General features: G+C 45.3%; 1 protein-coding gene across 2 annotated transcripts in view; it reads right to left on the reverse strand.

Annotated features, from left to right (window-relative positions):
• Positions 1-5,888: 5,888 nt before the first annotated feature.
• UNC5C (unc-5 netrin receptor C) overlaps positions 5,889-24,739 on the reverse strand; it is a 405,303-nt gene continuing 386,452 nt past the window's right edge. For both annotated transcript variants that reach the window (XM_081595521.1, XM_081595532.1), the window contains 4 exons: positions 16,660-16,809; positions 14,569-14,733; positions 8,644-8,822; positions 5,889-7,735 (listed from right to left, as the gene is read on the reverse strand). In XM_081595521.1, coding sequence (XP_081451647.1) covers positions 7,573-7,735; positions 8,644-8,822; positions 14,569-14,733; positions 16,660-16,809 — 657 coding nt within the window. In that variant the 3' untranslated portion in view covers positions 5,889-7,572. The remainder of the gene's footprint in view (positions 7,736-8,643; positions 8,823-14,568; positions 14,734-16,659; positions 16,810-24,739) is intronic.

Below are 24,739 nucleotides of genomic sequence, written 5' to 3' on the forward strand. Positions count from 1 at the left end.
CAAGGCTGAGTCTACACCCCAGACTTATGAATTCAGGTTCTCTGAGGGTGAGATCCAGGCAGTCATTTTGTAAAGCTGCTCAAGTGACACCATTGTGCATAGAGGCTTGAGAAGCATCGTTCTAGAGCCTCATCCTGGCCTGAAGTAGGTTGTGGTTACCATCTGTGCAGATTCCAAGCGCTTTTCCATGCTATTGAACAAACACTGGGTGACTCTTCACAGAGGAGGGCTCTGTGAAGGAATAAGTGAGGCAGCACACTCTGTTGCTTATAAATATAATTTATTACCTGTTTAAAAATTCTTTCTTACATTTTGTATATGTTGGCTGACAGGATAAATGCAGGCAAATTTACAAACCAAAGAACTGCACGAAAATGGGGAGAGGCAGCCAGGGCTAGCATCCCTCACTTCCAGTAAACGGCAACTTGGATGGGACCCCAGAGAGCTCGCCTCTGCAGGGGGTTTCTACAAAAGGAATTGCATAGAAGATACAGCAAGAGGGGAACTCTGAAACAACAAAAGAAGTGTTCCATATCTGAGAAGCTAAGGTTGTGTCATTGTGTTTGAGAAAGAAGGACAACACAGCACAAAACCTTACTGTGCCATTTCTGCAGTTGAACTGTGCCCCGGGACTAGCAGGTGGGTGACACGTCTCTATAGCACAGACTTCTGGGGAGTTTCCTCTGACAAACATTGGTTGTCTTCTTTAGAAAGAATTAAGAGAAGGTCACCAATGTGTGACAGGTTAACATAAACTCAGTGAACACGTACAACACCATGACACACAACACACGCACGCACACACATAGGGATGCTCTTCCCTGCAACTGGGCTGAATGCATCCTGTTGGGAGAGTGAGAGTCTCACTACCAAGGGGAGGCCTGGGGAAGAGCAAAGGGGAGGATGCAGGTCACACCCTCAGCTTGTTCTGACCGCTGTCCTCCTGCTTTTCCAAGGCCTGGAGGAGTATGTGTTTGAATTTATTCACCCACATCTACAGGTGTCACATAACAATATAAAAGGGTGAAGGCATTTTATGCTGGCTGTGGATTTCTTGCTCTTTTATACTGCTCTATCAGGTTTGGCATCTGGGACGTTTCAGGTCACAGTTCTTGGATGTTGCTTCACCATGGTGCTGACCTTCAGAGGTCAGGGTTTATCAATGTTTAGGCTGCTGATCAGCAATAACTGCCCACGATTCACCTTCTGAACTCAGTACCGGGGGTTATTCCACCCTGGCTGATGCCATCAGCTTCAGTAGCTGCTCTGATACTGCCAAGTCCAGGAGACTTTGGAATTTAAGATTGGCACGAAGGACTTAAGCATATCAGCTAAAAGACCCTGAAGTGTTACAGCTTCAGCAGCTTACACTTTTGCTGAGGCACAGTCTGAAATGGCAGGTATGGAGGCTGGTGTATACCAGAGCAGATGCTTTGTCTCATGGGCAGCTGACCTTACCTCATGCCACCTTCCTTTTTCCCTTCTCAACAGCTGGTGGGTCAAAACTCTCCTGACACTCAGCAGAATCCCAGATCATCTCTGGACAGTTCTCTGAGGTAAGTAAAAGTCTGAAGTATATGGCTGGCTGGGAAATAGCTTCTGTATTGGTTGGTTTTGTTTGCCAGTGCATTTGTGGAGTTCCTGTCTGTCCTGGCAGCACTTTCCTTGACCATGCTGAAATACAGCCAAGCGTGTATGTTATGTCTGGGTGCATGAGCCCCTTAATATTCCACCTGTAGATCAATTCAGGCACGTGACAGGGCCACTGAAAAAGCTGAGAGCCATGAACTCTTCTGAAGACAGATTTTTAAAGCAGGATTTCCAAAAATGGGGCAATCACAGGAGATAAGACTAAAGAATCAGGAAGTTGTTAGTATGTAGAGAAAACACACTCAGTGACATATAAGGCCATCTCCCTATTTTCAAAAATTGATTTCAGGCATGAATTATGGAAATATTTATGACTCCATTGGCTTACTTAACCTGTATAGACACAGGCTAAAATTATTAATGCTTACAATGTATATATTCCCCTTATGCCTTGTTCCATTAAAAAATCATTTGAGATGCAAAGGAACTTTTTCAAAATAATCATTACAACCAGAGATTATATAAATAGATTTCTTAGGGTAAAGAAATAGCATTTGATTGCACAGAGGCAAAGTTCTAAGGATTTCAGTCAACATTAGCTCCGTAAAGTTTAAAAAAATAGAAAAAACCAAAAAGGCAAAGTGTAATAGTTTGTCCTGTGAGGCACTCAAAAGGTAAAACAGCATTTTATTACCTTGAGATAATCAATCATAACGATATTTTCCTTATTGGTTCCATAAAATCTAATGCTCATTGACCATTATCATCTTTACAAATAATTGATTTTGAGGGATCGCATGATGGCATTCTGACTCATGAAAGCTCCTCTGCTCTCAAAGCAGATGGATAAAACCCAGTTTCATTTGGCTGTATCCACAAGCATCCTCCCTCTCATCGGCCTCAGACTCGGACTGCGGTCTCTGTGCAAGACTGATAACTTGTCCAGAAGCCCTGCTCAGTGAGAGCCATAGCTCCCATTCAACCTGAAGTCTGAAGACTAGATAAGGAAACTTTTTCTACCTACTTTATACTCTCTGGAAGGTCAGTATTTTTGTGTGTTTGACCTCACGTGGGCAGACCTTATAATGGCAAAGGCAGTGAACCCTGAGGCGATGGTGACCACCTACTGCTTCCTCAAACATCCATGAGAGAGACAGAGGCAGACGTGGACCCAGGAGCACAGCAGCGGTGTTCCCAGCAGAGACACCCTTCAAGATACATACACCAGAGCCTTGTCTGCTCCTCTCCAGAATAAGGTAAAAAAAAATCTCAATCCTACTAATGGAGTGTTTAAGATATCTTTCTTACACCCCTAAAAAGTGTTACTGACCATATAGTTTCCAGAGTGTCCTGAGCTCAGTCTCCATGACTCCTTCCTAACGGATGGTTCTACTATCTGAAAGGTGGGAGATTAAAATCTACAAAATAATAGTGGAAGTATTGGTTGCTTAGTCATGTCTGACTCTTTGTGACCCCATGGACTGTAGCCCACCTGGCTCCTCTGTCCATGGAATTCACCAGGCAAGAATACTGGAGTGGGTAGCCATTCCTTTCTCCAGGGGATCTTCCCAACCCAGGGATTGAACCCAGGTCTCCTACATTACAGGCAGATTCTTTACCATTTGAGCCACCAGGGTAGCACCACAAAATAGTAGTATGTATCAGTATAAAGGGTTGAGCTACATGTTGTCTAAATATTATCAGGGTAATTCATTTTTTCAACTATTGTCCTTTGTCATAGGTGCCTTTTATTTGTCATTTCATTCAGTTCTTTTTGATTGGGCCTATGATAGCATGAAATTACTAATACCCATTGTTGTTGTAGTTTAGTTGCTAAGTTGTGTCTAACTCTTTGTAACCCCATGGACTGCAGCCCGCCAGGCTCCTCTGTCCATGAGATTTCCCAGGCAAGAATACTACAGTGGGTTGCCATTTCCTTCTCCAGGGAATCTTTCCAACCCAGGGATCAAACCTGCATCTCCTGCTTGGCAGGCAGATTCTTTACCACTGAGCCACCTGGGAAGCCCAAGATGGCTAATGGTTATTCAGTATACCAAAGGACATCTCACCCCAAATACTGACTTGCTTTAGAAGAGCTTACATCGCTTGCATGAAGATGGGAATTCTTCGGGGTAACCGAGGTGAGTGTCCACGTTGGTGTTCATGCTGTTTATAAAAAGGCTCTTGGCTGTGAGCACCTTGGTGTTAGTTTGCTGACACCTTGTGCCCAGTTGTTATCAATATTCTGAATCTAACTTCTATTCCTTGCAGATCACATTAAGAAAATTTGATTTAGTGAGAGGAAAATGAAAACAGGATGAAACATCTGCATTTAGATCCCCAAATTCAGAAGGAAGCTAGTTTCTTCTCCTTGATTAACAACCACAACAGTTTTCACTTCATTAGATGTAGTATTTACATATATAAAACTTATTTCCATTTGGATGCTGCTTATGTCTTCAAAAATAAATATCAGAGAACTAAAAGTAAGTTTTAAAACACATGAAGCCCCATGAAAAATATAATAATGACAAATCTTCAAAAGCTGTTTGTGCAGATTTTTACATGTTTCTATTATTTCTATAACCAAAACCCAATTTGAGATGTGTGTGGAGTTAGAAACAAACATACTAGGCTCATAAAAAGTGAAGTTGCTCAGTCGTGTCCGACTGTTTGCGACCCCATGGACTGTAGCCTACGAGGCTCCTCTGTCCATGGGCTTTTCCAGGCAAGAATACTGGAGTACGTTGCCATTTCCTTCTCCAGGGGATCTTCCCAACCCAGGCATCGAACCCAGGTCTCATGCATTGCAAGCAGACTCTTTTACCATCTGAGCCACCAGGGAAGCAACTAGGCTCATAATGACATGTAATTTTTGATATGGGTAATTTAAGTGAAAAAAAAAAAAGGTGAGGATAAGAAATGTCTATTTGATGTGAAAATTTCCACATGTCTGTCATAAAGATGCTATACACGCTACAGGTATCCATTCCCATTGTCAAAAACTTCCTGAGTTTTCCTATTAAACTTGGGGTAGACAGTGTTGTCTACCACTAGATGGCACCATGCACAAGTAAGATTTTTTTTTTTTCCTTCCAGATGAAGTAAACTGGTTTTTGCTCTCAACCTACAGCGAAGCCTTAGGAATGAAAGGGAGGACGTGTTACAGGATGGCTGATGAGGTTGCTCCCTATATATTGAACTGTTGAGCCTAGACCTTCTGAGTTTGAGAGCAATCTAACAGCTATTACTTCACTTCCCAAAGGAAGGAAATCAGAATTTGCTGTGTAAATTATTTGATGTAAATGGCATGCTATACATATGGAAGTTTGCTCCCCTGACAGGGAACATGATGGGGGTCTGTGACAAAGTACCTCACTTTTAAGGAACTAACCGCCTTTCCCCTTTCTGGTGCTAAGATGTAGAACCAAATACCAGGATGCACTTAAAGTGAACCCAGTGGTTTTGAAAATACAGTTCCTGCTATCTTCTGTAGTTCTGTGTTGATGACTTTTTTAAAGTCAGTTTTGAAATTAATTTATCTGGATACTACATATTTGCTCCTTTCTATTTTTCATTAGGCATCAGATTTATAATTCTTGACTTCCAGAGATGACAGCCCCCCAAACCAGTAATGGTGAGTAATCTTGAGAAGTCATTTTAAGATGCAGCAATGGACCATAGCTCTTTTTCTGCTTCCCCCTTTTTAAAAATTAAGTTTTTTATGTAGAGTACAATTTTGCTATCTTTTCATCAAAGATATATTGGTATAAGCATGATACACTGAACTTGTTTATTAGTGCAATCTTACCTTTCACAGCAAGTGCAATGTATTTTTATGTATGGTACAGGGTGTGGTCTGAGAGAGACAGATGATGGAATAATCTTCATGTATCTAAAACAGAAGATAAGAAAAAAAGGCAGGAAAGAAAAGGCTCCCTACCAAGGTATCAACAGTTTCTCAGTGATGAGGATAGAGGAACCTGGGACTATCAACAGATTACCGGAACAGGTGAGCAAACGCATGTGGAAAGAAGGGGAAAAGGGGTAAGATTATTTCTAATCCAAATCCAGTCAGTAACTTGGATACCTCTAGCCCCAAAGTAAACCACAGCCATGCTTTGAAAGTGCCGATTCACATGCAGGGGTGCTTGTTCAGTCTTGGTTTGGCTTCTGGACTGTTGACTCTTCACCCCCCGACCTGCTGAAAGAATTGAGCCCCTGCGTTAAAACAAAAAGAGCCTGTATGGTCCTAAAGAAATATCATAGTTTACACAAAGTAGTCTGTTGACTGACTATTTTTCAGTTAAAAAATTTTTTTAATTAAAAAAATTTTGACCAAGACAATAATAGAACATAATTTGCAACTAGTCAGGAAGGCAACTGGTCCCAAGAGAGGAAAGAAGGTGATACGGGGATGCCATCTCTGGGTGAACAGCATGATGCAGTGACACAAAGACGAGACTTGAAAGCATAACAAATATGTCACAGGTCAGAATAATTATCTTCCAAGTCAGAACTATTTGGAAGGCATAATGTAGCCTGGGCGAAAGACAGGTTGAATCGTTAAATGATCCAGGTCAGCGTCCATTGTGGTCTTCAGACTGATGAAGGACACTAGAGGCATCACGGTGGGAAGTCAAACATTTTAGAACCTTGAGCTGACCTAATCCACCCCTTCATTTTACAGGTGAGGAAACTTGAGGTCCAGTGAGGGTAAATGACTCTCCCAAGGGGGCACAGCTGGACAATGACAAACCCAGAATGAGAACTGGTTTCCTGATCTTTAGCTCAGAGGCTGTTCCTTCAATCACACTGCCTCCATGGTAGACAGAGGACCCACCAAAGGCGTGTGGGGCAGCGTGACCACAATACTGCATGAGCTTGAATCGAGAGCATGTCCCATGACAACACTCGGGGGACAAAGCCCCTGCCTGAGCAAGCTCAAAGACTAGACTGACAAAGTCGGTAGGCATTTACCACCTTCTCAGGCAGAATGACTGAAGAAAGATAAAAAGGTCAAGGAAGCAAGGAATGCCTGCTTAATTAAACTGGTGACCACACCCACCTTGTTATGAGAAGGTGCCCAGGTCAGGTCGATACCTAAATACTAACAGTACTGCTAACAAAAACAAGGTAAAAGTAAATCCTTTTACTAGAATACTTGTAAATACTCATCAATAATAATAATGATGATGATAATAATACCTTTAAAAAAAAAAACAAACCAAAATTCACTTCAAGTTGCATATTACCAACCCACAAGCTGTGAAGAAACTCTTGTGTGGTTGAACATGAATCAAGGTCTTCCCTGTGATGATACAGCTTTATTCCCCGAGGGCATGAGACAGTGCCCTCAAGGAATAAGAAGTCTTATCTGTTTCTCCTTTATGCTTAGATTCTCCACTTCCCTGATACAAACAGTAACACTGGTTCTACAAGTTCTAGAAAGAGAACACTGATGGGAGGATTATTTGAGACACTTGATGCACACAATTTGTAGGAAAACTCTGATTTCTCTGTAAATTACTAATCTGAAAGAGACACAGCAAACCGCCCACAGCTTCAACTTCAAATGATTTAAACAAAAATAGAACGAGCCATGGACAGTGTCTGCATCCCTGTCCAATTTGATGTAAACAACGTTTGTAGAAATTGGGTTTGTTAAGAAAGTTTATCCATATATCTGGATAGCAATAAAAAGCGTTTCCTAGGAAACTGTAAGATCCTGTACCACACAGCATACAGCCCAACTAAGAGGAAAATTAGGTTGATTTCTAAATTCAAGATACACATTTGTACAATTGTTCTTAACTGCTGTGACGATGTCCGAGTAGAGTGGGCGTGTACATTGGTAGTTGTGTCTGTTCTGCCTTCTCTCTCCCGCTGCGGTCTTGCCTGTGGAGCTCACTGGTCCAGATGGGTTTCCTCCTCAGCTGTGAGCCCCTGGGCTCTCCTCCTCCACTTCAGCCCCAGCCTGGGTCAATACTGCCCTTCTGCTAATGACACTACTGTTTCATGTCTTCCCATTTCCTCTAAGACAGCTGCCAGCACGCTCAGGTTTCCATCTGGGAAGTTCTGTGCTTCCCAGAGATCCAGGATGACACCAGTTGGACTTGATTTGGTGGCAAAGTAATTCAAGTACCTGTAATTGGTAATGGGGAAAAGGGCTCAACGGTGTGATTTATGGGTCTGTTTTCTTTTCAGTCTTAACTAAACCTTTTTGTTTCTGCATTTCTATAAGTATCCTGGTCCCCCTTGAGAAACTGGGGCTTTCAGTGAGCTGTCCTGAATAACTAGCCCATGCTTAATTAGGTCAGCCCCAGACAGGAGACGTGATGCTTAACTTTGTTAACCTCAACTCTGAGTAAGATAATTTAAGAGACAAGATGTCTATGGGTCACATCCTGAACAGGAAATCAAGAGGCTTATGTTTCCTTTCCAGCTCAGCCTCTGATCATCTTTGACAGGTCATGCCTGGTGTTTTGCCTGGTAGTGATGGCAACGTTCTAAAGAAAAGAGGCTCCTGAGGTCTCTTCATAACTTAATAGCACCGCTGTGTTTAGCATATTAATTACCCATCCAGCATTAGGTCCTGCTTCAACAGGAGGTGAGGATCAATAATTAGAGAATGGATATATCATTTAGGGGGATTTAGCCCATCAGCCTTGTGAAGCAGATCACAAAACCTGATGCTTAGAAAAGTCAGAGAAGCCCAGGATGCCTCTCAACCATGTATCTGCAACACCATGGTGCAAGACACAAGGTAGGAGCTTAATACATGTTGGCAGAATGCTGCTGCTGCTGCTAAGTCGCTTCAGTCGTGTCCAACTCTGTGCGACCCCATAGACGGCAGCCCACCAGGCTCCGCCGTCCCTAGGATTCTCCAGGCAAGAATACTGGAGTGGGTTGCCATTTCCTTCTCCATGTTGGCAGAATGAAAAGCAAGTAAATGTACAGATGGAAAGACAAAAAAGAATGTTGCTGTAACAGTTATCAGTCCTGAAGCCCTGTGTCTAACAGGAACCAGACTTGAAGCCTGGTCATACCCACCTGTCCAGGTTGAGCTTATGGGCCAGCATCCTCCAGTCATGACCTCTCGTCTGTGGGGCATCCAGGCTGCTACAGAGCTTCTGCCGGATCGGGGGCGGGATGCTGAAAGCACTGGGGCCCGTCATGGTGGTGATGGTGCTCGCTGGATCCAGAAGAGGCAGATCCATGCCAGTAGGTTCCTGTGGTTCAGGCAGGCCAACAACACACCATTATTTCTGAAGACAAAAGCAATCCTTATTGACCCAGTCAACATAATGCCTTGTTTGAAAAGATAAGAGGAGAATGGGTGCTATTATTCTCCTTCCTGAGAATGACTTCTTTCTGGCTGCAAGTTGTGATTCTCTATACCCTGGCTGAGAGGGAGAAATACGTTATGAGCTGACTTTGCACAGCCTGGGATTTATGGGTCTTCCTTCAGGACTGGGCTAGCTGGAGACCGCGTGTAACTCACTAACAGCTTTTCTGCTAGAATTCTCCAGGATGAGCCAGGGAATATCAATACTCCTAAAGGTTTAAATTTTGGGGGGTTGTGAGGGAGAAATGTTTGAAAGGGCAGTTCTTTCTTTGAGAATGAACTGATCCAGACCTGAGATTCTAGAGACTGACCCTAAGGGGAATGCCCTGGGCAAATGCTCGAGTAACAGCTCCCTCTAACCTCTGTAGAAGATGGCTTGATTCTGCTTTTGTTGAATGAGATGGAGCATAGCTCTCCTCTAAATGATATCAAATTAAGACTAAAAGAAAATGGTGAACACGGTATATTGCCTTAGGGCAAACTGCTAACAGAATCCTCCCATTGCTATACACCCTTAACTTAAAAAAAAAAATCTAATTTTAGTAGAGAAAAGCATAGATTGGCTCTTAAGATAGTTTCAGCTCATAAAACAGCATAAATGCAAAATCGGAATTTCATCTGCAGGAGAAACTCTAATCATTTTCTGATCACTTCTGCTGGTTGGAAAAGCAAAGGCAAATGTTGCCTGGGAACTATTAAAGTAATAAAAGAAAATCCACTTAATCTACTTTAAATGTCATCTCTCTTTTTTCCGAGCAGGTAACTGAGGTGAAGATAATTAGCTGCTGGAGGATAAAGTAGCCACGTGCAGCTCCAGCCATCAGGAAGTCTCGGGGTCTGGCGAGGTGCTCCACCCCGAGGTCAGTGCCCCTGCCACGCAGAACCTCCCAAACCCTGCTGCTCCTGCACTGTGGGGCCACAGGGTGCATCCTGGGGTGGCCTGCTCTGTGGCCCTGGATCAGCAGCCAAGACTCACTGCGAGGCTTGTGCAATCTCACCACACGGGGTCTGTCAGAGCCTTTGGAGGGCATGTTAGAGCAAAAAAAAAATTTTTTTTAACATAAAACACACAGCAGTGTTGACTGTGATCAGTCTTTGGCCTCAAAACCCAGGGCTTGGCAAACTCACTCTCCGAGGATTGTACTGGCTCCTTTACGTTAACCTCCAACACATACCAGGACTCAAAGGACTGGTGTGAAACAGAAGCAACAAAGGGGATCTGATGTCCCTGAATCCTGAAGATCATTCCCTGCACTGGGCACAGAGCTCTTTTCAGGTGCCCTTGAAGGCACAGTCCTTAAACCAAGGGGACCAGAAGAGAGGGCTGAAGACACACGTTGGTGCTTTTCAGTGGATTTACGGTAGGAATGTTCAAACACAGTGGCCAAAACTTCTATTAGGTATAAATGGAGGTGGGGGCAGAGGTGTAGAGAACTCACACCTTAGGGCTATGGCCCACTTTGAGGTCCTCCTTGCTTCTTGTCTGGACCGTGACAATTGGGTCTAGGTGGAAACCCAGCTGAACTGTCCCTGGCTGGCCGTGGAGTTGGGTCTGCTCCGTGGAGCACTGACTCACAGCCTCAGATGCTCTCGTTGGTGGCCACACCAGCTCCCTGCTTCTTACCTGTGATCTCCCTTCTGCCACACTCATCTTCCTAAAGCCCAGCACTGACATTCTCCTGCTTTCTCTTAGTAAGTATCAAATGGCTTTCCTACCACACCCATCCCCAACTCCTAATCCTGCAGTAAAGGGGTGTGCTGGTCCTGAGGCCCCAGCTGCTCCCTCCACCCAGGAACCGGGCCCCCGCCTTTCTCATGACTCTCTCTCCTCAGACTGGTCCATTCACTCTCCCAAGTGCCTTTCTTAAGGGTGTTTGTTGTTCAGTCACTCAGTCGTGTCCGACTCTTTGCGACCCCATAGACTGCAGTACGCCAGGCTTCCCTGTCCTTCACTATCTTCTGGAGCTTGCTCAAACTCATGTCCATTGAGTCATGATGCCATCCAACCATCTCTGTCATCCCCTTCTCCTGCCTTCAATTTTCCCCAGGATCAGGGTACCTTTGCTAGTTCTATTCGCTTCCCTGGTGGCTCAGATGGTAAGGAATCTGCCTGTAATGAAGGAGACCCAGGTTTTATCCCTGGGTCGGGAAGATCCCTGGAAAAGGGAAGGGTAACCCACTCCAGTATTCTTGCCTGGAGAATTCCATGAACAGAGGAGTCTGGCAGGTTACAGTCCATGCAGTTGCAAAGAGTCAGACATCACTGCAGCAACTAACACTTTCACCTCACTTTTGCTAGTTCTTCTGCTCTTTCCCTAAACCTCTGTCAGGCCAACCCCTTCACAGCCTAGACCAGAAAGCGCGTTTCCTGAGCAAACACACCCCAAGCTATCTGTCCGGAGCCCTCCTATAGTGCATCCCACAGCTTGGGCTCTCCATCCAGTCTGCCCTGTGAACCCTGGCTGTACTTACAGAGGACTTGCTCTGACTTCCCAATTGCTTGGAGATGAGAATGTTTTTGTCATCCCCAGAACTCCTGTGATGCTCAGGACAGTGCCTTGCATACGGAAGCTCTTCAATTCATATTTGTTGAAATGAGAGAAAATGTTTCTTGATACAGAGAGAAGATGAAACCCACTCCACAGAGCTTCTAACTAACTGTGGCTAAAGGTAAGGCTCTTCTCACTGTTCAGTCCTGAAGGTGAAGGCCAGGGAGAGGCAGGCATGGCTCTCAGGAAGAAGGTGTGCTCATATCCACACGGCTCCCCTTTTCCTGGTGAATGAGGAACCATCAGCACTTTACGTGGTCCTTCAAATCCTGCATCTCCAGCCTGTTTATTTCTGATGCCCAATAGGGCATCATCTTGTCTCTCTTATCAGATGGCTGACAACAGCCTTGGAGGTAAAAGAAAAATACATACATACATTTACATTTAAATTTCACCTACTAGTTTCTGTTGCTATTATTTCTTCCTTTACTTCCAGGTAAAAGTAGAGTTTACTCCCACATAACACTTATTACAATAATTGCTTATGATGTTGGTACCATCTGTCTTTGACGTTATGATTCTCTTAAACATATGATTTTTCACCATTAACCAAACCGCTGCTATAGCCTACATTTCAACACTCCATAGGAGAGTTGTGTACTCCTGTATTCTGACTCTTCCTGAAGTCACTTAGAAAAACTAGATTTCCCCAAGGGTCCTTTTGAACAGATTATAGAAAACAGAAGAGGTAAATAGACAGGATGGCTTTAGCAGAGTGAAGCTTTGAACGCTAACATTGTTCTTGGTGTGCACAGAAGTACTGTGGGTCAAGAGTTATATAGTTAAAAGTCCTGAAGAGACTGAAATTCCTCTTCTACTTTTTTGTTCTCTTGGTGGGCACCTTCCCCTTTATTACTTCCCTGGTTCCTCTAAGAAGAACCCTCTTACCATCATTTATATTTTGACATTCATTCATCCCCATACCCTGCCAGGCATTTTCATTTTTAAACTTTATCTCTAGGTAAGGAAGGGATCACTGGCGGAGGCACCTAGAGAGGAACAACCATTCAGCTCCTGCCATCACCTTGGTCTGTGTCCAGCACATGTGGGTCTCCCTGGGGGGCAGCAGGTCCTCCACCTGGCTGGAGAGGCCCGAGGGCTGAGTGGCTTTAGAAAGGAGCGCTGGGGGGGGGGGGGGGGGAGCGGCACAGTCCTAGAAAGTCAGCTCCTTCTCCAGAGACGGGACACTGGAGCTGCCACCCCAGCCCACCCGCCAACTTGCCATGTGACCCTAGGGAGGAGCCCCATCCAGCAGACAGACACCACCCATGGAGCCCTTTCTCTGGTTGGTTATGGCTTGTCAGTCACGGGGGACCCCACCTCGAGCTTTTGATGAAGATCCAGGGCTCAGGGCACTCCGGAGCCAATTGTTCCCCAGTGTACAGCCTGGCTCCCAACGTCAGTACCGGCACAGCATTCAGATGCTAACAACAGCGGTGGGACTCAGTGACCCAGAAGGAAAAGCAGCAGTGTGCCCCCTAATCCCCAAAGTCACCTGACTTGGGGCCTTTCTGCACACACACTCCCCCACCCCTGTTAACTGTGCTTGTCTGTCACAGGCCTCTGAGGGGACTTGGAGGGTGGGCCTCTCAGAGCTGACAGCCACCGGGTTGCAAAAGAAACCATTTTCCTCTCTGTTGGCACAAGAAAGAAAGTCCTTAAACTGTGATCACACTAGGCGACACTGTCTCCTCAGCGGGGGGAGAGCCCTGCACGGCGCCCTTTCATTTGCGGCCGCAGCTGATCCACCTTTTCATCACACAGCCGAGGCTCAGGCTGAACAGAAAGCAAGCATCAAAGGCGCAGACCTCCTCGCCCTGCTCCAAAATTCCGCAGCCTTTGTTGTCCCTGGAGCTGGGTGGTTATTGAACTTTGCAGACCTGCTGGGCCTGGAAAGTGAAAACACCCTCCAGAGCCAGCAGGGGTGGTGCTGTGGGCCCAGGCGATAGGCCGGCCTGTCGGAAGGCTGGGCGGTTGCCATGGCGCCCTGACACCGAGATCATGCCTTATGAATGTCACCGAGGTCTGTGACTGAAGTTGTTTATGAGTCAAAAGTCTCATGAAACTGCGGGAGGAAATGATGACCGCAGCTTGGAGGGCTGTGGGAAAGGAGGATGCGGTGGGGCCGATGCGCTTCCCCCCTCGGTTTGCTAAGGAAGACCATCCTTAAATACGACACGCAGAGAGACACACCGAACACAATGACATGTCATTCATCACCGCGCATGACCCGCAAGGGAGAAGGGTCTTTTAAATCAGATACCATAGTTCTAAAAGATGACAGTTCTGTGCTGTGGCTCACAAAGCAGCACCAAGCCCAGTTCTGCAGGCTCCAGAAAGTGCTGCCCCTTCCTTTCATCCGGTCCTCTCTCGTCCCTTCAACCTGAAGGGTTTCCACTGTCCTAACTCCAAGCCCTGGGGTCCCAGGTAACCAGTAAGGTCATGAGCACCCCTTCTTTTCACCCAGGGAAGTTTTAAATAGCAGCAATGATTGTTATTTCTGAGACACAGACATTCTAAAAAGTCCCACCTGAAGCGGGTGAGGATCACAGCGAGGAAAGATAGACGCGTAGGTTTACCTTCTATTTCTGGACTCTCTCTCACACTGGGGAGAGGGGCATCTCTTCTTCTGTTTGGAGGGTGAGGTATAAGACAGCAAGCACACCCAGAGCTTTCTCCTTTCAACATGGAGAAGAAAGGAAAGGAGGCGGTGGGCGGCGCACGATTGGGCAAAGGCAGGTGCAGCCCAAGGAAAGCAGCAGAAACAACAGGAAGACAGTCAGTGGATCCAGGGGAACAGGGTACAGTGGGGATGCTTTGGGAAAGTTATTGTATGTGCACACAAATTAATCCTTATGGCTGAAGTTCAGATGTGTGTAAGAAGTCCTTAAATTCATGGCACAAACTATAAAAGTCTTGTTTTTTTGAAAAGGATCCTCTATTACACTTTTATGTATTGGTATCTCCCTGTGTTCATTAAAAGCACTGCTTTGTGAACAAGCTGGCCCTCCAGGACTTCCCGTAGGTGCACGCTGCGATGCTTTATCCCTCTCTGTTGTGAGAGCCACGGGTGCCTCTTACCTCAGACACGGTGCAGTTCAGCTGGAAGATCTGCCCTTCGCCCTCCACTTGCCGCACACACAGTTTGCAGACCAGCTCCACTGTGTTCAGGCTGAATCTTTCCAGAGTGAACGTGCAGTGGAGGTTTCTCTGAGACCCACTCCAGATATGGTAGAAAGGAATTTCCTGAAGCATAGAAAAGGGGGAACCACAAATGAGGGACACGGTGCTGCCAGGTACTTGTCTCAGTACTGCACATGTGAATTACTGTACCTTCTTTACTCACAGTGGATCTGTGCATGAATATACCCCACCCCCCTTTTCAGATGGAAAGACTGAGGACCAGAGATGTTTACATAACTCACCCAAAGTCCCACAGCTAGTAAGTGGTACAGTTGAGATCCAAACCCAGGGACTTGGCCCCAGAACCCATCTACCTAACCAGCCTGCCACTTCTGTCATTTATAAAAAAGCCATTGTAAGTGGTTTTTGTTTTTAAAGGTTTAGACAATTCCTCAAATAAAACCCCCTCCCTCCAGTCACTGCCCATGAAAAGAACTCCCTACCAGGGTATCATGGAAGAAAGCAAAGAAGTCTAAAGGGTGATGCACTGACCCAGTTCCCTTTCATGCCCATGCCCTCCACAGGACGAGGAAAGCCAGGACTCACTACAAGTTGGAAACTGGAAGCTTGATTAGCTGCCACATGAAAGCTCTTGGCCTAAAAAGCACCAAGCCTCTAACAGGCATAATTTCCTATGAGTCTAGATCACCTCACAGAGCCCATCCTAGAATCTTTCTTTCAATAAAGGAAAAAAAGGTTGACACACAATGGAAGACCATGTTGGTTAAGAGCAGAGGCTTGGAGCCAAATTCAGTACAAGTAAGATGCCTTCCCCTTGTTTACTTGGTGATTTGGGGCAAGTTGCTTAACCTTTTCTGTTTCCTCATCTGCGAAAGCTTGTGCCTAAGCAAAAGAAAAACCTGAATGAAAGGGGTTAAATGACATTCATCAAAGTACATGAGAGTCTGGCAGATGGTGAGAACTCAGCCAGGCTTAGCTTGAAGTAATATCGTATTATCATTATTATTATTAAAACAGTATTTTCCATTACAGTTGCACATAAAAAAACTCTTCATAAAAGGGGAAGATTTATGGCAGTTGCAAAATCAGAGGAGAGGAAAAGGAAGGAAGAGATTTAATGAGCAAGTCAAAGCCAGTCTCTTAATCAAGTGCTGAGTTACACAGAAGAGTCTGGCATGTGCTCCCATCAAAGCTCAAGACTGTTAGTGAACTAGGAGGTTTTTTCCCCTACAATTTATGTGTAAGTACCAGACATCTGAGAGTAAGGATGCAGCTGAAAATCTTCCCTTTATCCCTTCTAGTGTGTTCATGGACTTCCATCAGGAAATCACCACCAGTGCAGATGCAGCCCTGGATGGGGGACTGGATGTGCATATATGTAGACAAGGGTGTGCTGCTTATCTAAGTGTGTCTGTGACTCCCAGGACTGGGTTTGAGACCAGGGATCCCATTGCAGCCTCCTGAGAGCCTGGGCTGGCTGATGGAGGCGGAGGTGAGAAACCTCTGGAGAGTCTTACTTTCCCCTCATACAGCTAAATACAGAGGGGACCAGTATTCTTATGCTGGTATTTAATAAAATCCTGACCAGGTTTTATTTTTACTTGCTATTCCAAGTTTCCAAGATGATGTTTCCTCTAAGTTTTCAATGTAAAGGCACTCTCCTAGCCAGGCTGAAGCCTAATTTGTGTCATGTGGGATACCAATGTTCTCTTTCTCCTATGAATGCTTTTGAGGCTAGTTTTATCAACTCAATGTTAACATTACTCTGAAAATGAATAGAAATGGATTTGAAGTCTTATTTATTGAAAGTTAAACAATGATAGTACACTTACCTGAAAGAATTAAGAAACGAGCATTTCCTCCAGTACATCTAGAGTATTTTTCGGAAATCCTAAATAACCCCAAACTATTTTGGAGGAGTACCGAAGTAAGATTACTTTCAAGGAACGGAATATCTTCTGTCTAAATCATTCCAGTTCTCTTTCTTGGAGATGTCTCCAAGCCTTCAGTTCATTTTGGGAACCTTACCTGATATTTGGCCAGTAACTTGCTCTTCCAGAGGGAATGGGCAATATCGTGAATGGATAGGCGCAGGTTATGGGTGCTGCCTTTAAAGTGAAGAGCCTTAGGCTCTTCTAGGAGCTGTCCTCCCATCTGTCGCTCGAGCTGCAAAACTTCCTGCAACGACATGCCACAAACCAAAAGCAAATGACTGACTGGCATCACTTCTGTGGTATCTTCCTCATTCTGCCCCCCACCCCCACACCTAACTGTGCAACATAAGACCTCATCCTCCAGTCTTGAGACCCTCAGACAGAGGCTCCGGCCAGTTTGCATGTGGCTGGTCCCTATGGACCATGGATTGTCAGCAAGCCACAGCACACTTGTGCAGCACACTCAGTACAGTCTGCACTTCCCAACAGACAAATGGGATATTTAATCAAATACAGGGAAATAACAATCAGGACCCCAAATGGGGAGAACTCCCAATAAAAGAAAAGGCAGAAATATAAACAGATAAGAAAGTAGATTTTTCAATAAACTTTTAGGGAAAAGGGCAAATAACTAGAAAACAAACCACATCTTGGATTGGTTAATACCAGCCAACAATTAAAAATCTAGAACATGTTTTGGGCACGCTTTCCTATCTTTTTTAGTTTCCTTACCTACAGAAAGACAATTTCTGTTTAAAATTATCCATTGCACAATTACTAAGTATCAAAAAATTAAAACAGGCTCATTAAATATTCTATTAGAGAAAAGTATACAGATGAGGATTTTCCAGCACCAAATATTGATCTAAATAGTCACTCAGATTAAATTTTTTTAAAAAGCCACCTCATTTTTCAAGACCCAAGGCTGATTAAAAAATTTGCTATGTAACTTTTCTTATGCCATAAATATGTAACATCAAGATAAATTCTATATCTACTTCCACTTCTCAAGCTCATTAATGGGAGTAAATGAAGCATTTCCAACTACAGCTGCAATTATCCAAACATCAGCAAACCATAAGTTATCAATGAATAAAATATCCTTAGTCTCTTCTGCTGTTGCAACCATCCCTGTGCATTTTGTTCCCCTCAAGCTTTAACTGTTTTAGTAGCGCAAATATAAAGGCATTTATGGCCTTTTTTCTGGGTTCAGGTAATAATGCATTTTATAGCAATATAAAAACAAAATCTGATTTTCTTCTTTGGTGAGATTTCATATGAAAGCTGGAGTTTGATAATTCAGGTAATCAGTCAGGCCCCATGTGGACACACATATAGGGAACCTATTCCTGCACAGATAGATGGTCACAGTGGAAAACTATAGTCCAGTAAGTGCAGAGCTTACCCACATCATTGATTAGATGCAAACAGCTCATCTCAAACTGCTCCTTTAGTGGTTCTTAGCATCCATCATTTTTGAGTCAGGTCACTATTCTGCACAACGCAAGCTGCTGAAAGGTGCTATAAGGTATGTTATAGCAGGGAATGTTAGGGTAATGTGGAATGTGGTCTCAGGCAGGGACTCCTCTAATTAGTGTGTAATGGAAGAGATGAAGTAATAGCACATTGACACAGATGGACGGGGGCTAGCTGCTTGAGAGCATCAATGCTGAACATATTCAACCTTGATGGCTGATGAGCAGCTATTACTTGTGACAGGAGCCTGAGCAGGCAGCCCCCCGACAGACATCCTGTGTCACTGTGCCCTGGCTCTGCTGGGCGGCAGGCTCGGAAGGTCCCCTGTAGGGCTCCAGATCGGCTCAGTCCAGAGTCACTCACTCCCCACAGAACACCCTCCCACCACACTTCACACGCCATTCCTCAGCAAGAATCTGGCCATGTGGAAATGAAGACGCACAAGAAAAGTGAGAGTTAACTGCAGTTTCTTCTGCTTCAGCAGGAAGACATAATGAGCTTATGTTGATCATGTTTGGTGTCTAGTTAGCATAATAGAGAAAGCTGACGTTGCCAGTGAACCTGGCACCTGACAAATTCTAAAGCTAAAATGATGTTTGTTTATAAGCCATTAGAAGAAAAGCAACATAATTAGAAATCTTTGAGATTACGGTCATGCCAATCAATCAGTTTTAGCTTCTTTCCAGTACACCCTAATTACCTCATCAAGACATCTAAAGAGCAATCGATAGTAATTATCTGATTACTATAGATCTTCATTATGTCCAAATTATCTCCCTGGGATGTCTAGAAGAAGATGCATTGTATTCCAGGAGGTAATTGCACCCAACAATGTATAATCCACACCCTATTCCTATAATCAACACGGATTGTCAGAGGCGATGGAGAACATGATCAGCTATCTTGGCAGGGAGGACCACTGGTAAAAAACCTAAACTGCCTATTGGTCATGACCTTGAGGTCAAAAAATCTAATAAAGTACCACATTTTGACTGCAGGGTCTGAGTAGGAGGCAGCCCGAGGACAAAGCTCAGTCCTTGGCTTGTTCGGCATTGACCTTGAATCTCAAGGTAAAGAGCTCTCCCAGTGAGGAAAGAGACTGGGTTGGCTCAAGCCCTCTTTTGAGAGGAAGCACTAGGTAAGGTGCCATTTTAAAGAATATGGTGCCAGAGAACACACTCTCTCCACACTGTTAATTTCTCCACCTCTCCACTAACCAGGAGTGACACAAAGCTGCTACCCAGAGCTGAGAGGAACCTGCCTATTCTGTCCTGTTCAGTTGAACAGGAACCCTGGTGAGAGATGAACTGCCCACCAGGACACATCCATGCTTGGAGCAAGGTTTCTGAACATCTTTGACTGGATATACCATCAGTCAAAACATCGAGCATGCATTTAATGTTTCTTTACAAATTATATATAATACTTATGTTAATATGTTATAAACTATATCTAAAGTTAAAAGGATGAACTAAGATGAACAGACACAGAAGTCCCCATATTGTCTATTTTTGTGCCCAAAGTCTCACTGGCCTGGGGCTGAGAAGCCCATTTTGGAGACTGCTGGTGGGGGCAGCTGTCCCTCCACTAGTACTCTGGGAGAAATCAGCCCAGGAGTAAATGATTCGGTAAGATGAATCCTTACCAAACTTAAATTTAACATTTTTTGGCTGGAGAAGAAACAGCTACCCACTCCAGTATTCTGGCCTGGAGAATTCCATGGACCATATACTCCATGGGGTCACAGAGAGTTGGCCACAACTGAGTGACCTTCACTTTCACTTTTCACTTTCTGAAAAGTAGCAACTGATATCATCAAACCCAGGTTGTTCAACTTCAAAAAATAACACAACAAAATAAAGGAGAATAAAATAACCAAAGTGCAAATGAAAAATATTAAAATGTGAATTAAAGATATTACAATCAATAAATAAAACAACTCCTTGAAAACTAGAATCATCTAAAGCCACACATGAGACAGAGATGACTTGCCACCTATAGCAATTCCCATATATAAATGTTATGTCAGAAAACAGAAGAGGCAAGCCCAGTGGATAGGCTAATCAGGGTTTTGTTCCATACTGTTATGGTTTAACTGTCAGAGTTTCAGATATTTTTTATCTGATCCCACTTAATATGAATACAACTTATATTTTAAAAAGCTTGATTCTCTGAACTTCTTCTGCATGAAATCATTTTGGTTATTATATGTATGATAACAGAGAAGTAAGAGAACATAAAAAGAGATGTGTGAATCAATAAGATACAGTTTTAAGAGTTGCATGCTTTCCTCTTCTTATGAGTGAGGAGCATTCATTCCTTCCTGGGAGCTCTCATTCAGTATGCCTGCGAGGAACCACGCCAGGCTCTGGGACACACAGACAAGTGAGCCTCTGTCCCGGCCTCAAACTACACTCATGAACCTTGGTTGGAGAAAGACAGACATACAGACATGTAACCCCAACACAGTGTGCTAAACTCTAAGACAGCTTCTTTTGGGTCCCAGGCTGCTTTGGGATCCCAAAGGTTAGGATATTTCACACACCTTAAAAGAGGATAGGACCGAAATATGTTTAAGGTCAAAAGATTTAGGAAGACTTAAGAGAAATATCGTGACCTTGGAAAGAAATGCCGTAACGGGAATTAGGATCATCTAGACTTGTTTTTCTTAGAAATATAAATGTCACCTTCCTCTGCAAAAGCTGTCCTCCATTCTGGCAGCACCCCCACCTCAGTGCCTTGCTGGGGCTCTGCTTCTGTAGAAGGGGTCACTTTATGCTCGCCTTTGTCAGTTCCATCTCCACCCCTCCAACTTAACCTGGACAGACTCTTGCAGGGGTCAGTTAGCAACAGAAAGTCTCTAGCCTGTCCTTCTACAGGAACACACACATGAAGCCCGTGCTGCAGGGAGCAGGCCATACATCAGAGCTGGAACCCCAGGGTCTGGGCAGTCCCGTGGGACAGCTGTTTCCCAGTGTGGTGGCCATCCCAAAGCAGGCTCCTCGCTAGCCCCAAGTGAGGGCTGTATTGATTCAGGGAGCCTGGGAGGGATTGTTCGAAAGGCAGAGACAAGGGATTCCACGGTAGAAACAATTGGCTTTCACAATAACCAATTAAACCAGGACATTATCCATGCTAAGCCATTATTCTGGGCCACTTAAGAGCCACAATAAATCCAAGCTGTTTTAAAGGTCTGTGTGTACAAAGGGAGCCCCTCTGGCCCGTAACCAGCTCTCCCTGGCTCTTTGAAGATAGGATCTGCCCCCATGAAGGCACAGGGGAGGAGCCCTACAACTCCTAACCTCGATGTCCCTGAGGCCACAGCTTTTCACTCTGCATCACTCCTGGGCTGGACCATGCCTGCCTCCCTGCAGCTGCAGTTCCTCCTCCTCCTCTTCCTCCTCCTGTGGGTCCTTCCCAGTGGGGCAAGCATCAGCCTCACAGCTAGCGCACACAAGAGCCTCCGGGATACAGCTCCCTCCCCTCACCTGGAAGTGCACACTCAAGAATGTGCTAAGTCTCGATCTTAGGGCAAAGTGGTGACTTTGGACCAGGAACTGTGTGAGGAGCTGGGGCCCTGGCTCTGCCCTCCACACCCAGCACTCACTCTCATCTTCCCGACACCTGTGCTCAGATCCCCGTCCTGCTCAAGGCGTGGCCTCCTCTCTCACACCACTGCTCCAAGCTGAGCCTCCTTCCTTAAAGGTGCCTGTTTTAACCTCCAGTTTCTCAGGAACCCAATCCAATTTGTGGGTTATCCAGCCTTTGGCTTCTCTCTCTCTCCCTGTTTTCTCCCCAGTGATTCTCCTATCTCTCCTCTCCTTTTCTTAGAAATCTTTATGGGCTTCTCAAGTGGCTCAGTTGTAAAGAACCTGCCTGCCAATGCAGGAGATGCAAGAGATGCAGGTTCAATCCCTGGGTCAGGAAGATCCCCTGGAGGAGGAAATGGCAACCCACTCCAATATTCTTGCCTGAAAAATCCCATGGACAGAGAAGGCTGGTGGGCTACAGTCTATGGGGTCGCAAAGAGTCGGAGACGACTGAGTGACTGAGCACACAGCACAGGAAGGAAGAAACACATGATGAAACGAATCCCATATAACACATTAAAATCTCTTCTGGAAAAGAAGGTTGGAGGAGGTTAGACCAAGGCTTTGCTTCATTTTGTCTTGCTTCTTTCTTGGTACTGTCTGGATGTGAGTGGTCCACATATTCTTTATTCTAGATGGAACTGCAGAGGCCTGAAATGGCTGTAGTCACTGCTGCCAAGGGGCCTGGGGGCAATGCCTGGCACCTGGGCAAGTGGGCATAGCTCTCGTGGGGATACTACTAAGATTTCCATGCAGGGCAAGAGCACGAAGGGTGGCAAATGGAGCAGCAGCCAGCCTTGCATGCCAAGAGGTTTCAGTTTGGTTTGGTTTGGCTCTACGGCTCCATGGAAAGGGACTCTCACTCCATACTCTGTGCAGGGAGGGTGCTGGACTAGGCACGGAAGACTCAGTTGTGCAGCTGGAGACCCGCGCCCACCTTCACCAGACTTCTGCCACATGGACTCAGGTCAGGGCTCCCCAGGCACCAAGTCAAACCAGCAGGTGCTGAGAGCCCCACATACATTAAAGCTCAAAAGACAAGCCCTCAAGGACTGTGCTGCCTGGTGTTTTAAAAAATCCCATCTCTCATCAGCTTTTATGTAGCCCGCCTTGGTACTATTCACTCTTTCATCCTGTGCTGGAACCGACCCCTGTCATCAGGGAGGAGGACTCTCTCTCTTTGCTCGAGGCTCTCTCCTCTGCCTTCCAGCCTCGGGCCTGGGGTCTTCTAAAGCAGAGGGCTGTCCCCTCCCCGTGCCCTGCCAGCTTCCTAGCAACACCAAGCTCAGCTCCCATGGGCTTCCTTCTCCTCTGGCTGCAGAGCCGGCGGAGGGAACATCTGACTGTCAGCCGGCCTCCCGCACCTGCCTCAGGTCACTGTCACGGGCGCCCAGCCCGGCGGCACTGCTGCTCTGTCTATGCGCACGCTGGGGAGCTCTGTGCCCCCCCCCAAGTCTGCCTGCCATCCCTCGTCCCTAATGATAACAAGGTTGGACTCGGGCGGCCACGTGCACACCGTTCCCGTCAAGTCGCCTCACTTCTGGGCTCTGCCTGCTGCTCCCGCAGCTGCTGTTGCCACAGATGCCTGGTCTGAGCTGCCGCTTCCAGCTGCCCAGTCAGGCTGGCTTGTGACATCCTTAAAGAAAATGCTGCAGGGCAGCACTCAGGGAAGTGGCCATGTTGCTTATCTACCTCTGGGCTTATTTCTAAGGAAAAGTTGGTCTCATATATCGATGTATTAGGGACAGGACTTTTTAGGTTGTTCTAGAACTTCTGGAGCCATCTTGTATTTCTTTTCACCCTTGAACATTTATTTTTTAACTTCTAGTTAGTTTCCTGTTCTCTGCAATAAGAAATTACTGTAAGCTTAGTATTTCAGGGCTTCCCTGGTGGAAAGAGTCTACTTGCAATGCAGGAGACCTGGGTTTGATCCCTGAGGTTGGGAAGATCCCCTGGAGGAGGGCATGGCTACCCACTCCAGTATTCTTGCCTGGAGAATTCCATGGGCTGAGGAGCCTGGTGGGCTATAGTCCATGGGGTGGCAAAGAGTTGGATGACTGAGCAACTAACACTTTCACTAGTGACTTAAATAACACAAATTTGTTTCCTTACATTTCTGTGGGCCAGAAGTCTGAGGCAGGTTTCGCTGCAATAAAATCAATGTGGTGGTAAGGCTGCCTGCATTTCTGGAAGCTCTATGGAAGAATTTGTTTTTTTGTCTTTTCCATCTCCCAGAGTTGCCCACGTTCTTTGGCTTATGGTCCCCTTCCTCCTTCTTCAAAGCCAGCAATGGCATATCTCTGCCCCTTCTTCCATGGTCATGTCTCCCTCTGACTATAGCTGGGAAAGGTTCCCCACTTTTAGCCACTCAGTAGTTAGATCAGACCCGTCCTGATAATTTAGGCTAATCTCTCCATCTCTGGGTCTGTACTTACAACAATACTTGTAAAGTCTTTGCCACATAAGGTAACATCTTCACAGGTTCCAAACCTTGTGTGCAGATGTCTTGGAGGAGCCATTATTCCATCTTCCACAACTTATACTTCCTCTTCTCTCTTTCCTCCCCCTCTCTCAAACATGAATTCCACTTTGCCAGTCATTTCAGTAACTTGGAGCTACCAAGTTAACTTGGTATCTTGGAGACACCAAAAAGAAACTGGTCAACTTTGCAGGTCATTTCAGTAACTTGGAGCTACCAAGTTAACTTGGTATCTTGGAGACACCAAAAAGAAACTGGTCAACTTTGCAGGTCATTTCAGTAACTTGGAGTTACCAAGTTAACTTGGAGACACCAAAAAGAAACTGGTCCCTAAGTAGCTGACCAACCGCCCTGCTACCAAACCTGACATTCACACACAATTACATCACAATTACAGTTAATATATTCCTGAGTCATTATCTTCAAAATGCCATTATAATCTAAGTGCTCACCTAGGGACAATTAACATTATTGAGTGACTATTTTGTGCCAGCAAATTTAATAACTTTGGTCTCCTTGAATCCCTTAAGGGTCCCTGATACAGACCAAGTGACATATCAAAGAGGTCAAATTCAGTGACCAGGTGATGAGGGGTGGAACCAATCAAGTCAGTCAGCCTGACTTAAGCT

The sequence above is a fragment of the Giraffa tippelskirchi genome, chromosome 1 (assembly GCF_054371585.1).
Source record: "Giraffa tippelskirchi isolate mGirTip1 chromosome 1, T2T-mGirTip1v1.2.pri, whole genome shotgun sequence".
In the NCBI taxonomy this organism is placed as follows: domain Eukaryota; kingdom Metazoa; phylum Chordata; class Mammalia; order Artiodactyla; family Giraffidae; genus Giraffa; species Giraffa tippelskirchi.